The sequence below is a fragment of the Hemitrygon akajei genome, chromosome 8, assembly GCF_048418815.1.
Source record: "Hemitrygon akajei chromosome 8, sHemAka1.3, whole genome shotgun sequence".
NCBI classification, from domain to species: domain Eukaryota; kingdom Metazoa; phylum Chordata; class Chondrichthyes; order Myliobatiformes; family Dasyatidae; genus Hemitrygon; species Hemitrygon akajei.
Window position 1 is genome coordinate 26,464,258 of NC_133131.1, and position 17,493 is coordinate 26,481,750.

A 17,493-nucleotide genomic window follows, 5' to 3' on the forward strand; every position below is an offset into this window, starting at 1 on the left:
ATTCTACTTTAACTATACAGTGTGGTTTCATTCTAGTTATGAAAATGAAATATGCAAATCAGAATGGTCCAAGGGAAAGAAATTCACACTCAGTGGCTACTTTGTGATGTGCTTCCTGTACCTAACCAAGTGGCCACAGATTGAATGTTCGTAGTCTACTGCTGCTGTAGCCTATCCACTTCAAGGCTCAATGTGCAATGCATTCAGAGATGTTCTTCTGGAACATATGAATTATTGCCACCTTCCTCTCAGCTTGAAGCAGCCTGTCCATTCTACTCTGAAGTTTCTCACTAACGAGGCATTTCACCCACAGAGCTGCTGCTCATTAGATTTTTTTCTGGGTTTTTCGCAGCATTCTCTGTAAACGCTACAGACTATTGTACGTGAAAATCCCAGGAGATCAGAAGTTTCTGACTCAAACAGCTCCATCTGGCACCAACAATCATGCCATATTTCTTCCCCATTCTGATGTTTGGTCTGAAAAACAACTGAACTTCTTGATCATGTCTGCATGCTTTTATGAATATAAAATAGTTAAATTAAGTAGTGCAAAAAAATTAGTGAGGTAGTGTTCATGAGTTCACTGTCCATTCAGAATAAGCTGTTCTTGAATCATTGAGTGAGTGTCTTTAGCCTTCTGTACCTCCTTCCTGATGGTAACAATGAGAAGAGGGCATGTCCTGGGTGATGGGGGTCCTTAATGATGAACATAGCCTTTTTGAGGCATCGCTCCTTGAAGATGTCCTGGATACTAAAGAGGCTAGTGCCTACGATGGAGATGACTAAGTTTATGACTCTTTGCAGCTTACTTTGATCCTGTGCAGTAGCCCCAACCCCCCACACCCCAATACCAGCCAGTGATGGAGGCAGTTGGCATGCTCTCCACGGTATGTACACCTGCATAAATTTTACAGTGTTTTTGGTGACATACCAAATTTCCTCAAACAGCGAACTACCCAAATCAAAAGATCTAATGATATAATGGAAGCTCTAATTTGATCAAGGAAATTTAGTTAAGCAATTGTAAATTAAACCCGAAGTGAAAAGAGAGTTCACTTGCTGTGAACATGAAACAATTGTGTTGCCAATAAAACCATCTGAAATAGCAGTTCCTCCAGAGAAGGAAATCTATCATCTCCATCCAATCTAAACATAAGTACTCATAACAATCTGGTTAACATCAGGTTATGTTTGGAAGGTCAAACAACTATTCCAACCAAACCATTTTGGGCTAGAAATTAAAAATACTGGTTTTGCCAACGAAAGAGTATAAAAAGCGCTGTCATCACAGAACACTTGCTTGCTGCTGCCTGTATTGTTATAATACCTGCTTGTTGCCAGAATCTCCAGGTGTTTCAAGCTAATGCCTGCATTCAGTTGAATGTCAGATCTGAACACTTAATACCTGCCGTTTGTAATGACAGATAATCTACAGTAGAGCCAATGCATCAATTTCTATTTATCACCAATGAAAAATGTTCAATCTAGATAGATAGATAGATAGATACTTTATTCATCCCCATGGGGAAATTCAACTTTTTTCCAATGTCCCATACACTTGTTGTAGCAAAACTAATTACATACAATACTTAACTCAGTAAAAAATATGATATGCATCTAAATCACTATCTCAAAAAGCATTAATAATAGCTTTTAAAAAGTTCTTAAGTCCTGGCGGTAGAATTGTAAAGCCTAATGGCATTGGGGAGTATTGACCTCTTCATCCTGTCTGAGGAGCATTGCATCGATAGTAACCTGTCGCTGAAACTGCTTCTCTGTCTCTGGATGGTGCTATGTAGAGGATGTTCAGAGTTATCCATAATTGACCGTAGCCTACTCAGCGCCCTTCGCTCAGCTACCGATGTTAAACTCTCCAGTACTTTGCCCACGACAGAGCCCGCCTTCCTTACCAGCTTATTAAGACGTGAGGCGTCCCTCTTCTTAATGCTTCCTCCCCAACACGCCACCACAAAGAAGAGGGCGTTCTCCACAACTGACCTATAGAACATCTTCAGCATCTCACTACAGACATTGAATGATGCCAACCTTCTTAGGAAGTACAGTCGACTCTGTGCCTTCCTGCACAAGGCATCTGTGTTGGCAGTCCAGTCTAGCTTCTCATCTAATCCTTTAATGACAAAATTCTAAGTGGAATAATGCATTTTCAAGCATTTTCTGAATCTATAAAACGTTTTAACATGTTCCATGAATTACAACTTGATTTATTTTCAACATCCTGAAAAATGATTCCACTTGAAATGATTCTTTCATATTTTCTATTTCTTTAAAAATTCATTTGGAAAAGATCAAGGGTAGCAATTACATGTAAAACCTCGAGTGTCCAAACTGAATGCTTTCTTATGGCATCCCGGAATGCAGGTAAGAATTTGCATTTCTGTCAGTTTGCAGCTACCCAGTCTGTATACGGTCTGCACATTACCTTCTCTTAAGCATATCAACAAAATGGATGAGATTTCATGACAATCCAAAAATCCTGTCATTACTTACTGTATACCAGCTTTTATTTAAGGTTTGTTCAATAAACTAAACTTAACGCTCCTGGATGTAATGGTTGGACGTGGACTTGCCTTCCTCATCATGTTACCTGACTTTTGAACTCTTTGTATCCGTGCATATACGATCAGTGGCCATTTTATTAGGTTGCTATTGTTGCTATTGCTCTCCAAGCCTTGTGGCTAATTGGGCAACCGCCTGGCTGTTTCTATAGCATTTTTATCTTTTTATTTTATGAGGCCAAGTTGCTAAATAACATTCAACCCAACACGGAAGGAAAACGTGCAAGAAACCGGCGAGCTTCGAACCCAGGACCACTTGCCTCAAAGTCCGATGCTGATGCCATTTAATTAGGTACAAGACTGAAACCTGGTGTGGTCTTCTGTGGCTGTAGACATTCACTTCAAAGTTTGATGAATTGTATGTTCAGGCATACTCATCTGCACTACACCGTCATAACACAGTTTTTTTACCCTTTTGTCAGCTTCAACCAGTCTGGCCATTCTCCTCTGCCCTCTCTCATTAACAAAGCATTTCATCAACAAAACTGCCTCTCACTGGTTCTTTTTTTTTGTGTTCCGTACCATTCTCTGTAAGTTCTAGAGACTACTGGGCATGAAAAACTCAGGAGATGAGCAGTTTCTGAGATCCTCAAACCACCTCATCTGGTACCAACAATCATTCCCCGGTCAAGGTCACTTAGGTCACATTTCTTCCGCATTCTGATGCTTGGTCTGAACAGCAGCTGAACCTCTTGGCCACATCTGTACACTTTAATGCAATGAGTTGCTTATACGATTGGTTGATTAGACCAATTAATGAGCATTAACAAGTACGTGTAACGAGCCACCGAGTGTATGTACTAGTGAATAAGATTTTTAAAAACTTAACCTCGACTGCATTCTATGAAGTTTTCATATTTAAAACTCAGAGATTAATTACCAGGTGCCCAAGACAACACTGGCATATTTGAAAGACTCCGCAGAATAAACCTTAGCAACTTCCATCAGCGTTGAACAGCTATGGAAGCCACCGTTACAGGGATGAGTGAGAATGGCATCAAGATAAAAAAAAAGATGACAACCAACCTGTGTTGGAATTGAAGGGAGAGAAAGAAGACAGACATAAGCTTAGCTCTGAAGTTGGCTGCCGATATTACCCTTTGTTTTAAAGCACCTCTTCCATTAAACGATATTGCTATTTAGTTTATTTAATCTCTCTTGGCTTCTCTGTAGACTAGAAGATTGAAGGACTTGTCAAATTGCTGTGGGTGCTATGTACCAGTCCCAGCACCTCACAAGCAGTGACTACATCTAACAGCTTGCTACCTTCTCAGTGAACGGTATGGTTTGCACATTTTATTTTATCCTGCCACCTTGAGAACTAGTTTGATTTGTGTGCCTTGTCAAGGTAACCTGCACCACCTAACTAAAAGAGAAGGCCACAACGATAATGAGAGCTATCAAAGAATTTTTAAAAAAACACAAAAAGGACAAGCAAGAAGTCTCACATTTGTTATTTTGTTTTGATTTTCCATTGAAGGAAAGGGGTAAAAAAATACTTTCCAACAACCAAAAGTCCCATTAAAAATTTGAATCCTGTTATACGTCTGTGGCTACTTTATTAGGTACACCTGTACTTTAATGCAAATATCTAATCAGCCAATCATGTTACAGCAACATACAGACAGGGTCAAGAGGTTCAAATGTTGTTCAGAGCAAACATCAGAACGAGGAAGAAATGTGACATATGTGACTTTGACCATGGAATGATTGTTGGTGCCAGATGGGGTAGCTTGAGTGTCTCAGAAATTGCTGATCTAGAATTTTCATCCACAGCAGTCTCAAGACTTTACAGAGAATGGTGCAAAAACAAATAAACATCCAATGAGTGGCAATTCTGTGGGAGAAAATGCCTTGTTAATGAAAGAGGTTGGAGGACAATGGCCAGACTGGTCAAGCTGACGGGAAGGTGACAGTAACTCAAATAACCACATGTTACAACAATGGTGTTCAGAAGAGCATTTCTGAATGCACAACATCTTGAACCTTGAAGGAGAAGGGCTACAAGAGCAGGAGACCACAAACATACACTCAATGGCGATTTCATTTACCCAAAAACGTGGCCACTGAGGGTATATGATCCAACACAACACGTCAAGAAAATAGCATTTAAATACATCCAGACGTACTTACTTAGAAACCAGTGAGAACGCCTCAGAGCAGATAGGAGGGCAGGGGACTAACTTGACGAGAAAGTGGCCGAGAGCTGCTGGAAAATGGTCACTGGTCACATTTTCGAGGACAGAAGTAAAGGTATTGACATCAGCTGCCTTGGAGTTCTGGTCTCCTCCTCCTGTGTCCAGAATATTCCCTCCATGTAGTATCAGGATAAGTACACGAATCTTGCACTTTCTCACATCCTGTTGAAACACAGCACTATGAAAAAGCGTACAACCAAATGGGGGTAAAAACCCTGTAAGGTTAACATAGAGTTTTGAAATTAAGTCGATTATTGGTGGACAGCAGTCAACGAACCAAATCATATTTGGGTTCTCCACATAGATTTTACATGTGCTAAAGGAGATAAGTTTATATGCACTTCTTAAGGAGATTCTGGCTAATGTTTTCAAGTTTTAGTTTAATTGTTCTTCATCCATACACATGAATACAGCCAAACTAAACAGCGTTGCTCTGGAGCCTAGGTGCAAAACGCAGTACCAACAATCACGCACAGCATAAGGCACGTATAGTTACAACAGCAGTACAACATACAAAAATAAATAATATTGCCCAAGTCCCTGAGTGTCATGGCCTGTAGATTGATGGTGCATGGGATGTTGTTGTAGAGTAGTGGTCGCCAACCCATCGATCGCGATCGACTAGTCGATCTTTGAGACTTTCCCAGTAGATCCCGAAAAAAAAAGAAAAATAAATACACAAATACTGTTGAGAGATTGTTTCCGGGTTGCGGGTTTTAGTTCCGTTCTATCTGCCCAGTGCGCACGCGTGTAGCTCCCCCGCACTACACAGTGTACTTCAGCGAGGAAACGATAGGAGTCAGCTGCACCTTTCCTCATTCCCTGTTACGCTCACTGTTGAACTTGAACCGACGCGAGGTCATCAGTCACCTAACCGCAGTGATACCCTCGCACCAGGGATCACTGGTTGGCCTTGGGCGGCCGGCGGGAAGTACCGTCGCTACTGGCCTGGAGCACTGCCTCTAAACCTGTTTACCACACTGAATGTTCGTGGGGAATCCGGTGCTAAAATATTTGCAGACGGCCTAATTCGGGCTCAGCGTTTTGGAAGTATCAGAGCAGCTACCTCGCCGCGATCTACTGAAACAAACTTTTGTCGGCCGATAGATCCTACAAGGGGGGCACACACGCATCCTGTCGCACTCCTCCCTCACTCGGTCGCTCTCTCTGGACTGCAACCGCCGCGGCCCCGGCACGGGAACCTCCGGCCCTGACTCTTTCATCCACGGCCAGCCACACCTGGCCAAGGCGTCTGGTAGCGGGTGGGCGGGAGGCTGGAGTTCGGGCCCAGAGGCTGTCTAATGAGGCAATGAAGCACTCAAAACTGCTTCGGCACCTTGAGTCCAAGCACCCTGCACTTAAAGACAAACCCATTGAGCTTTTCAGCAGAAAAAAAACGTGAGCAAGCAGGACAGAAGCTAAGTGTCGAAAGCCACAAAAACTAATTTGCAGAATAGACTGGACATAAGGAACCTGCTTCGAGTATCGCTGTATTCCCATAACGTTTAACACCCCCCCCCCCCCACTGTTGGTCAGACCGCAAGAATATCGTCAATATTAAACCGGTCCGCGGTGCAGAAAACGGGTGATGACCCCTGATGTTTATACATTATTTCTACTTCCAGGTTGTGGTGTTTTACATCCGATCTTTTCTGCCCCGATGCGCATGCGTGTAACTAATTGATCTGGGTCGATCTTGCCTTTTACTAAGGCCGAGATTGGGGATCTTGGGCTTAAAAGGTTGGTGACCACTATTGTAGAGTGACACTTCTGCAAAAACAAGCACACAGCAGTTCATCAACATGCGTTAGTGTAGCGACATGCCAAATGCAATCTAGTTTCTGTTCATTGGCACTTTTGTTTCAATAATTAACCCAATCTCACTCCTTCATTTTGGAAAGGTGCTTAACAATGGAGGGAACTATACTCACTTACTGAATTCTAGCGGACACTGCAAGCAAGATCTGAGACAGAGATCTACTCTGCGTCTCATTCAAACTACAGAATTCTCCATTTCTGAATGTCACTCCAATACAAACAAGTGACCCTGAAGATCTTTTTATCCTGGGATTCTTCATCTGGCTGATGGTTGTGGTCCAAATAGTAAACAATGTATATATAACTTTTCTAGCTGAAAATAACCTCAATTATATTGATTGTATGTGAAACCAACTCCCCAAGATAACAAACTTTCCTTGCTATTTCAGATCAAAATAGAAAATAGAACCTAACATAGCATCACTTATCCACTTACATAATTAATCATAAATATTTGCAAGCTCAAGGTTTGAGTGAGATGCCCTTTCATTGTCCATTAAGAACAGCTTCTCCTACCAGATGAAAAATACAAACTAGAAACAAAGACGAATTAAGCCAACACTGATTTATTTTGGTTGCATTGTACCTGGCTTTATTTCCCTGTCTGTAACCTAATTGCACTACCTTTATAAAACAAAACTATGTGGGTTCTCAATTACTTGCTAGTTTCTATTAGGAAGTGGCATCCTATTCATTACGGCAGGAAATCGATTAACTACAAACGTATTTTTGTGAGTCGGGCTACTTGTTTACAATCATCAAGGTGCAGTTTTTAAGCACCAGGGAACTGAATAGTTTCCATATTAACTCTAAATCATTGTGTGGCCTCATCATAATTATTTGTTTGGTTCATTAGAACAAGTTCATTTTAAGTATAACTTCACAGACAGAGGTCAATGTAGGTACTGTAACTCTATTTGAACTTGGCTTTTCCACACTAATTTTTCCTACTCATTTTCTCCTTAATTTCAAATATGTAATTAAAGTAAGTACCACATTATCCTACAACAACCTAACTCTCTCTGGTATTTGAAACAACTACGTTTTAGAAGTATTTTCTGAAGAGTATCTGAAGAAACATCAACGAATCATAAAAGTTCACCTGATAAAGGATAGCATTTCCCCAATCTGTCTATACTGACTCACTTGCAATCCAGTCTTTTGGTCAGTTTATTACCTACAATTTCAATACTTCTCTTGAAGTACACCTCTCAAATAAGAAGTATTTCCACTTCCAATGTATCTACTTTTCCTTTAAACAAACATTGTGCTCTTTACTTCAATAATCCCTTTATGCACGATATCCCAAGCTTCTATAACTTTCATCTAATATCTTCCCTCATACACCTAAGTGGCAATTTTAAAACTGATGATCCTTTTTTTTCCTGCCTCCTAAACCAGAGAAAAATTGTCTGAATTTTGTGTAGCAATCAGAACTGTTGATTTAACTTTTGTATACTTGTTTAAAAGCATATACTTGTTTAAGATTACATACCTCTGAATCCTCTTGTCCCTCTATGCTGCTTTGGGTAGGACATACCTGCCTACTGAGAGAATCTCTGTATGCATCCCCTGCAAAAAAAAATAGGTACAGTTTTCTCAATTTGACTTGGGCGCAAGTGGTTGCAATCCAGTTAAAATGTAGCAATTCTAAAGTACAATATGTTGTACTGTCGTATCAGAAATCTATTTTTCATGAGCACCCAGATCTATTGGTGTTTGTCAAATTCTTGACAGGTGTCATGTATCTGTGATGTTGATCTGTCACTGTGGCAGCTCTCTCATTTCAGGCCCAAACTATGTTCACAAAAATCCAATCTAACTTTGACCAGATGAAAAGATACAGAGATACTTCAAGATTAAGTGATATTTGCCTATCTATATTCAACTCTATGGAGAAATTTCATAAGGGATGCAGTATTTGAGTAGAGTTTCTGTTGGTATTGTCACACAACAACTCAACAACAGTCATCAGGAATGCAATCCACAGATTTATCATCAGCTTGCCTATCAGCTTTTTAAAGTGTAGACCAGAATTTCCCTTCTGTATAAAATATTCCACTACATTTTCATAACTAATGTAATCTCTTCATCTAACGGAACACTCAACCTGTGCCTCTTTAAGCAACGGTTGCTTCTATTTACCAAATTTCAATCCCAGAAGCCAATGCTGAATTCATAGAGGACAACAGAGTCAAGCAGCAGTGGATTATTCTGAAGAAAGAAAAATGCTTCAGGGTGAAGTGTTGATTAGGGAAAGGAAGAACAATTCAGCAAAAATTGAAAATTATTGAATAGACCTGACATTTAACATTTTATCTCAAACTAAATTAGCCCTGAAGAAAACTATCCTTGGCAACCTTTGCCTATTGAACTCAATAAATCCTGGTAATAATTAGATATTGCACTTCTCCCTGGTGATTCAGCTTAAAGTACCTTTAAGCTCCAGATCTACACATTCGAATCTTAACTGCTCAGAATTGTAACCATTCTGCCTCCTGAAGGATGCAGTTGTGAATCTTGAACAAACATGGCACTGACATAACGGGCCAAAGGATCTCCTCTGGAGTTGTCATAATTCTGCAGTTTTAGAAGTGTTGTCATACACACAGTTCTATCATTGACATGCTCTCTATGTCTCCAGCCTCTTTTTGCATGAATTCAAGAGACACCATAATGACTTAATAAGGACTAGTTTGAAGGACTTGTAAGAGCAGTTGGAAATGACACAATGTGTACAAAATTATAAGCAAAAGAGGATACTTTCAAAGCTCATACAATTTCAAATGCCCTGATATAACAGCATAATTTATAATGTGCTTACTTCTGTTTGTTGTTTACAACAGTACTAGGCACAGTCACTATTTACCAATTGGATTAAAATAGTGGAGGTTGTCATATAATGTTATGGATGAAAAGCAGCAATAGAAAGCAAAATTGGCAATGCATGAGTAAATACATTCGTAAAAATTAATCTATGTATGAACAATTCTGTCCAATATGGAACATAGCACATTCCTGCATAGTACAGGTCCTGTGACCCATGATGTTGTGTTGACCTTTTAACCTACTCTAAGATCAATATAACCCTTCCCTTCTTCATAACCCTCCATTTTTCTTTCATCCATGAGCCTATATCAGAATCTCTTAAATGTCTCTAATGTATCTGTCCTTACTTCCATCCCTGGCAGCACATTCCACGTACCCACAACTCACTGTGTAAAAAATCTACCTCCGACCTCTCAACTATACTTTCCTCCAATCACCTTAAAATTATATACCCTCACATTGGTTACTTTCTCCCTGGTAAAATGTCTCTGGCTGTCCACTTTATCTATGTCTCTTATCATCTTGTATACCTCTATCAAGCCACCTCCATCCTCCTTCGTTCCAAAGAGAAAAGCTCTAGCTCACTCAGGATGTCCCCATAAGCCTCGCTCTCTAATCCAGACAGCATCTCCCTCAATTCTCTCTAAAACTTCCACATCCTTCCTATAAAGAAGCAACCAGAACTCAACGAAATACTCTAAGTGTGGTCTAACCAGAGTTTTAAAAGCTGCAAATTTACCTCACGGCTCCTGAATTTGATACCCCACATAATGAAAGTCAACATTCAATCCGTCTTCTTAACCACCCAAAAACTTGCGCAGCAACTTCGAGGGATCTATGGCCATGAACCCCAAGATCCTTCTGTTCCTTCACACTTCTAAGAATCCCGCCAATAACCTTGCACTCTTAACTTATAGTTCAGCCTTTGAAATGTGTCATCACACTTTTCCCAGTTCAACTCTGCCTGCTATCTCTCAGCTTAGCTCTGCATCCTATCAATGTCCTGTTGTAATCTACAACAAACTTCTTCACTATCCACAATACTAACTACCTTTGTCATTCAAAAAATTACTAATCCACCCTTCCACTTCTGCATCCAGGTCATTCACAAAAATCGCAAAGAGCAGGGGTCTGAGAACAAATTCCTGCAGAACACCACTGGTTACCAACCTCCAGGCAGAATACTTCCATCTACTACCATCCCCTGCTTTCTGTAGGTAAGCCCATTCTGAATCAATTCAGCCAAGTTTCCCTGGATCCCATGCCACCTGACTTTCAGAAGGAGCCAATCATGAGTAACGCCTTACTAAAATCCATATACGCCACATCCACTGCTCTACCTTCATCAATTTGTTTGGACAATTACTCAAAAAATTGAATCAGGCTTGAGAGGCATGACCTGCCAATCGCAAAGCCACAAGGACTAACCCTAATCACACTACATTTGTCCAAATGCTCATAAATCCTGTATCTAAGAATCTTCTCCAATAGTCTGCCCGTCACTGATGTAAGACTTACTTGTCTATAATTCCCCGGGTTATCCCTACTATGGTTCCTGAACGAAGGAGTAGCATTTGCCACACTCCAAGTGGCCAGTGAAGATGCAAAGATCCAAAATTGCAGCAATCTCTTCTCTTGGCTCCCATAGTAATCAGGGATATAATGCATCTGGCCCCGGGGATTTATCTATCCTAATGCTTTTCAAAAGATCCAGCACATCATCTTTCTTAACATCAACAAGTTTTAGCACATTTGCCTGATCTGTGCTGTCCACATATTCATCAACATCTCTCTCACTGGTGAATGCTGAAGCAAAATATTCATTTAGGACTTCCCCCACCTTTTCCAACTCCAGGAACATGTTCCCTCTCTCATCCCTGATTAGTCCTACTATCACTCTAGGCATTCTCCTCTTCTTAGCGTATGTGTAGAACATTTTGGGTTTTTTCCCATAACTCCACTCACCAAGGCCTTCTCATGTCCCCTTCTAGCTCTCCTATGTTCATTCTTAAGTTCCTTCCTGGCAAACTTATAACTCTCAAGAGCACCATCTGATCCTTGCTTCCTAAAATTTAAGGATGCTTCTTTCTTCCTCTAGATTAGATATTCCTCATCTCTTATCAATCATGGTTCCTTCACTTTACCATCCTTTCCTTGCCTCAATGAACAAACCTATTCAGAACCCAATGTGAGTACTCCCTAATTAAACTCCACATTTCTGTTGTGCATTTGCCTGAGTAAATCTGTTCCTGATTTATGCTCCCAATTTCCCCCATTCTTCAGCTACACTTACAACTGCTATATCCTCCTATTCTTAACCCTCATTGGCATACGGCATAGGCAGCAATCCAGAAATTATTATCCTTGAAGTCCTGCTTTACAGCTTTCTACCTAGATCTCTATATTCTCTCTTCAGGGTGCCATCCCTATGTTGTTGGTAGCAATACAGATCATGACTTCTGGCTGCTCACCCTCCCTCTTTAGAATGCTATGGATCCAGTCTAAGCTGTCCCTAACCCTGGCACCTGAGAGGCAACATATCAACTGAGAGTCTCTATTATATTCACAAAAGCTCTTTTCTATTCCCTTAACTGATGAATCCCCTATAATCACTGCTCTCCTCTGCTCCTCTTCCTGCCCTTCAGAGCCATAGATGCTGAATCAGTGCCAGAGACCTGTTCACTGTGGCTATCCCCTTGTAGATCGTCACTCCCAAAGGTATCCAAAATGATAAACCTTTGATTAAGGGGAATGATGATGGGGTACTCTGTATAATCTATCTATTCCCTTTCCCATTCCTGACAGTCACCCAGCCTCTTGTCTCATGCAGGTAGGTGTGACTATCTCCCTGTAGGTCCTATCTATCACCTCATTCTCCTAAATGAACTGAAGGTCGTCCAGCTCCAGCTCCAGTTCCCTAACATAGTCCATAAAGAGCTGCACCAAGACGCTCTTCTTGCAGACATAATAATCAGGAAGACTGAAGTTCTCCCAGGTCTTCCAACATCTTGCATGAGAAGCACACTACTGACCTGGGATCCATTCTTGCTATTCTAGCTAGGCACTAAGAAAGAAATAGCAAATCTTGATAGGCCACACTCATGGAATAAGGATGCAAACTGTGCATAAGATATTGGTAAATTGTTTTCTTTTTCTCATTACGTGTACCAAAACGCATTAGAAAACCTGTTTTGAATCCCATCCACACAGATCACTTCATCACATAACTGCTCTGAGGTAGCACGAGGGAAAACAATAACAGAATGCAGATTAAGGTGTTGCATTTATAGAGAAAGTGCAGTGCAGGCAGACAATGGCACATTTGTGCAGTGGTGCAGCACAACACATTACAGTAACAGCAATCTGGCTTTAATTCCCACCACCGTCTATGAGTAGTACATAGTACATACTACATACATAGTTGTACGTTCTCCCCACAACTATGTGAGTTTCCTCCAGGTGCTCCAGTTTCCTCTCACAGTCAAAAGATATACCAGTTTGTAGGTTAATTGTTCATTGTAAATTGTCCCATCCTTAGGCTAGGGTTAAATCAGGGGTTGCTGGGTGGTGTAACTCTAAGGACCGGAAGAGCCTATTCAGCACTGTTTGTCAATAAATGAATAACTCAATTTTTAAAAATGCACAGTAAGGTGCAAGGCTACAAGTTAGATTGTGAGGCCCTGAGTTATCTCTATTATAAAAGGGCAATGCTCGACACCCCTAACAAGTGCAGAATAGAAGTGGTGATGAAGACTTTCAGGCTTCTGTGCCTTCTGCCCGATCGCAGGGGTCGGGAGAAGAGAAAACACCTATACGCTGGCTGGTTTACCAAGACAGTGAGAAGTATAGGCATAGCCTATAGAGTGGAGGCTGCTTTCTGTAATGAACTGAGCTGCGTCCATGATTTCCTGTAGTTTCTTCAGGTCCCAGACAGAGCAGCTGCCCAGCAGAATGCTTTCCATAACTATTGGAGAAGGTAAAGGGGACATGCTGGATTTCTATAGCATCCTGAGAAAACAGAGGAACTGGGGTGCTTTTCCAGGATATGGTTCAACCAGGACAGCCTTTTTGTGATGTTCACTCCTAGGAACTTAATGTTCTCAATGCTGACAACCTCAACACTGCTGATGTAAACAGATACCCCCTTTCCTGGCATTAATTCAGGAAACTACTGTTGTCATCAAGTTGTTTAAGCAGCCAACCCTACTTAAAAATTTCAAAGACACCAAACAAAGAAGGAAAAAGCATGACCGTCAATTAATTTTTTAAAGATATTTGAAAAGTATAGAATAAAATCATAACTATAATCTAAAAATAAAATACTCCTGATGCCAAAAAGTATAATGCAGCAAATACTTAGCAGCCAGTCAGTATCTGTGGAGAGAGATTCAAAGTTAAGATTTCAGATTGATAAGCTCTCATTAAAATTGTATAAGAATGATAAAAATGTTGCAGCTAAAATATCATAAACAAAAACAGAATTTGAAATCATTTTGCTTTATCTGGGAAAATGACATGCCCACATGTATCAAATTTTCTTTTATTGGACTAATGAGTTGGCTAATAGTAATTACAATGGATAACTCATTAAAATATCACTCGCTAATAGGTTGTGTATATGAGAATAGAAATGCTGTTAGATTACTTGGCAGATTTACAAAAAAGAGATGTCAATCAGTAATAATATTCCATCAGTTAATTGAAAGCAATTACGTTATTTCAATGCAAGTAGCAACTGCTATAAACTCAGATCCTGTGATGGCTTTTGGACCTGAAATGCTTATTGAACCTGTGTCTAAACACTAACCTTGACTGTAATTGTTTTGCAAAACAAAATCATCCAGTGTCAGAGGAGAGGCAGAGATGAAAATGAAATGAAGACTCCTTGAGGAGAAGAGGAGAAATTGGTGAGAGTGGTGAGGACAGCCCAGCACATCTGTAGATGTGAACTTCTCACTATTCGGGACATTTACTAAGACTGGTGTGTAAAAAGGGCCTGATGGATCATTGGGGACCTGAGTCAACCCAACCACAAACTGTTCCAGCTGCTACCATCCAGGAAACGGTAACGTAGCATAAAAGCCAGGATCAACAGGCTCCGGGACAGCTTCCTCCACCAGGCCATCAGACTGATTAATTCAGGCTGATGCAACTGCATTTCTATGTTATATTGACTGTCCTGTTGTACATACTATTTATTATAAATGACTAAAAATTGCACATTGCACATTTAGGTGGAGACATAACGTAAAGATTTTTACTCCTCATGTATATGAAGGATTTAAGTAATAAAGTCAATTCAATTTTCACAGGTATCCTTAACTCTTACAGTGAAGTCTCCTGGAGAAGACATTTTCACAGGGGTGCCTAATTCTTGTTTTAACTTAGTTCTTTTTCTAGTCTAAATGCACATCCCATCAGTGAAACTACCTCCAAGAAAAACAGATAATTAATTTTTCCCCATAATTAATTCATTGAAGCCACGTTTCAGCTAAAAGTGGAAAACATTATATGTCTGTGATAATCTGTGTCAGATATTCTCATTTGTACAGTTGACATGCTCCTGGTTCTGATGGGATGCATCCCAGGCTATACAGAATACGGCGGAAGTTAAAGCAGATGCTTTTTGTTACGAATGTGCCACAACTCTGAGGGGCCGAAGGGTACAAAGTAGCCCCCTCCTTCTTGAGAATCACAAGATCGCTATTAATTTGGGTTTGGGACCCAGGAAATGAGAGAGAGACACGCAGAATCCACAAGGGTTTGGAATGTGTCCTGGCCTCAACAAGACGGAACCATTGATAACGGCTATTGCCTCTTGGAGACGGAATTGTGTATTGAGTACTGTACTATTCATTGAAGCCCTCAGGGGGTGACCAGCGTGGGCTGGTTGAGGGATTGCATCATCCCAACCTGATTGACATCTGAGACCCCGTGAGTAAGGATAAAAGAGGGTCTGGAGAACAACCCCTTTAGACGCACCAGGAGAAACGCTAGAAATCCCGTGACAGCGTTTAATAGCAACAGCCGGTGGGGCTCGCGTGCATCCTCTTCCCTTGCCTGGGAATTGGCGGGCTCGCCACAGAAGAACGGCTTTAGCTAAAGGAGAGGCCACACCAACGGAACTCTCGAAGGTTCGAAATCATTAAAAGGAAAAGCTGGTAAGTTTCTAAAAATCTCTCTCTTGACTCCAACCAAAGGCTGCAACCTGAATGAACTGAGTGACTTTTATATTTCCATCGGACAATACATTATCCCCTAGACAACGATAGAGCTTATTTCTTATTGATTATTATTATACCCGCACTTTTAGATTTAGTATTGGCGACGTATATTATCTGTATGTTTGCATTGATATTATTTTTGTGTATTTTTACTAATAAATACTGTTAAAAATAGTACCATCAGACTTCAACGGACCTCTCTATCTTTGCTGGTAGGTGACCCAGTTACGGGGTTCGTAACAATTTGTAATAATTAACCAAAAATCTATGGATTCTGGGCTGGTCCTGGTGCTTTGAAAGGCAGTGAATGTCACGAAACTGTTTAAAGAAGGATGTTGGCAACCAAGCAGGCAGCAATAGGCCAATTAGCTTAATGTCTGTAGTCGGGAGAATGCTTGAAGCTTTAAGGAAGAAAGAGTGAGACAACTGGATAGAAATTGTTCAATCAGAAAGACACAGCATGAACTCATAAAGGGCAAGTCTGGCTTGAGAAAGCTACTGGAGTTCTTTGAGGATTATACTGAGTGCAGTGGATAGACGGGAACAGGCAGATATTGTATACTTGCATTTCCAGAAGGCATTCAATAAGTTGCCATATAAAAGATTTATGCATGGAGTTGGGGGTATTGTATTAGCATCGATAGAGGATTGGTTAACCAAGAGAAAGCAGTGAGTTTGGATAAATGGGTTTTTTCCTGGTTGGCAGTCAGTGGCGAGCAGAGGGACACAGGGGTTGATGCTAGAACCACAAATGTTCATGATATACATTAACGATTTGGAAGAGGGGACCAAGTGTAGTGTATCTAAGTTTGCTAATAACACTAAATTGATTGGAAAAGCAATTTGTACAGAGGATGTGGAGAGTCTGCAGAGAAATAAAGATAGGTTAAGTGAGTAGGAAATAGTCTGGCAGATGGAACGCAACAAAGGTAAATGGGAGTTCATTCACTTTGGAAGGAAAAATAGAAGATGAAGTTATTATTTAAATTGTGAAAGATAGTTGGGCAGAGACACTTGGTAGTGCTTGAGTTTGAATCACAAAGTGTTAATTTGCAGGTGCAACAGGTTATCAATAAGGCAAATGGAAAGTTGGCCTTCATTGCTGGAAAGATTGAATTTAAGAGCAGGGAGGTTATGCTGCAACTGTACAGGATACTGGAGAGGCCACACCTGGAGTACTGCAACCTTATTTGAGCAAAGATATACTGTCTTTGAATGCAACAAAGAGAATCAGGGTGATTCTGGAGTTGAGGAGGTTAGTCTAAGAGCAGCGAATGAGTCACCAGGGACTAAATACACTGGAGCTCAGAAGAATGAGAGGGTATCTTATAGAAACATATAAAGCTATGAAAGGGATAGAAAGAGGCAGGTAAGTAGTTTCCACTGGTAAGTGAGACTAGAACTAGGAGACACAGCTTCAAGGTACAGGGTTTTGGATTTAGGATACAGATGAGGAGGAACTACTTTTCCCAGAGAGTCATGGATCTCTGGAATTCTCTGCCCAGCAAAGCAAAAGAGGCTATCTCATCAAATATACCGAAGACACAATTAGATATATTTTTGCATTTAAGGAGAATTCAGGGTTATGGGGAAAAGACAGGTAGGTGGAGCTGAGTCTACAGCCATGTACGCCATTATTGTATTAAAATGAATCACATTGACTGGACTTTTTCCAGACTTTCAGTCTTTATATTCTGTGTGTTTCGCCCACTCGCTTCCATTCTATTGTGCGAGGGGAGGTGGTTTGTGGGTCGATGTTCTTGTTCCATTTTCTGCAGGGCAAGAGGGTGGTTTTGATGATTGGGATGCTGTCCTTTGTTGTGCAGGGGGTGGGTTTGTTGTTTCTCG

At 40.7% G+C, this 17,493-nt stretch overlaps 1 protein-coding gene across 10 annotated transcripts in view; it reads right to left on the reverse strand.

Annotated features, from left to right (window-relative positions):
- Window positions 1-17,493, reverse strand: part of pitpnm3 (PITPNM family member 3) — a 626,734-nt gene that overhangs the window by 216,316 nt on the left and 392,925 nt on the right. For all 10 annotated transcript variants that reach the window (XM_073053476.1, XM_073053473.1, XM_073053474.1 and 7 more), the window contains 2 exons: window positions 8,088-8,164; window positions 4,710-4,936 (listed from right to left, as the gene is read on the reverse strand). In XM_073053476.1, coding sequence (XP_072909577.1) covers window positions 4,710-4,936; window positions 8,088-8,164 — 304 coding nt within the window. The remainder of the gene's footprint in view (window positions 1-4,709; window positions 4,937-8,087; window positions 8,165-17,493) is intronic.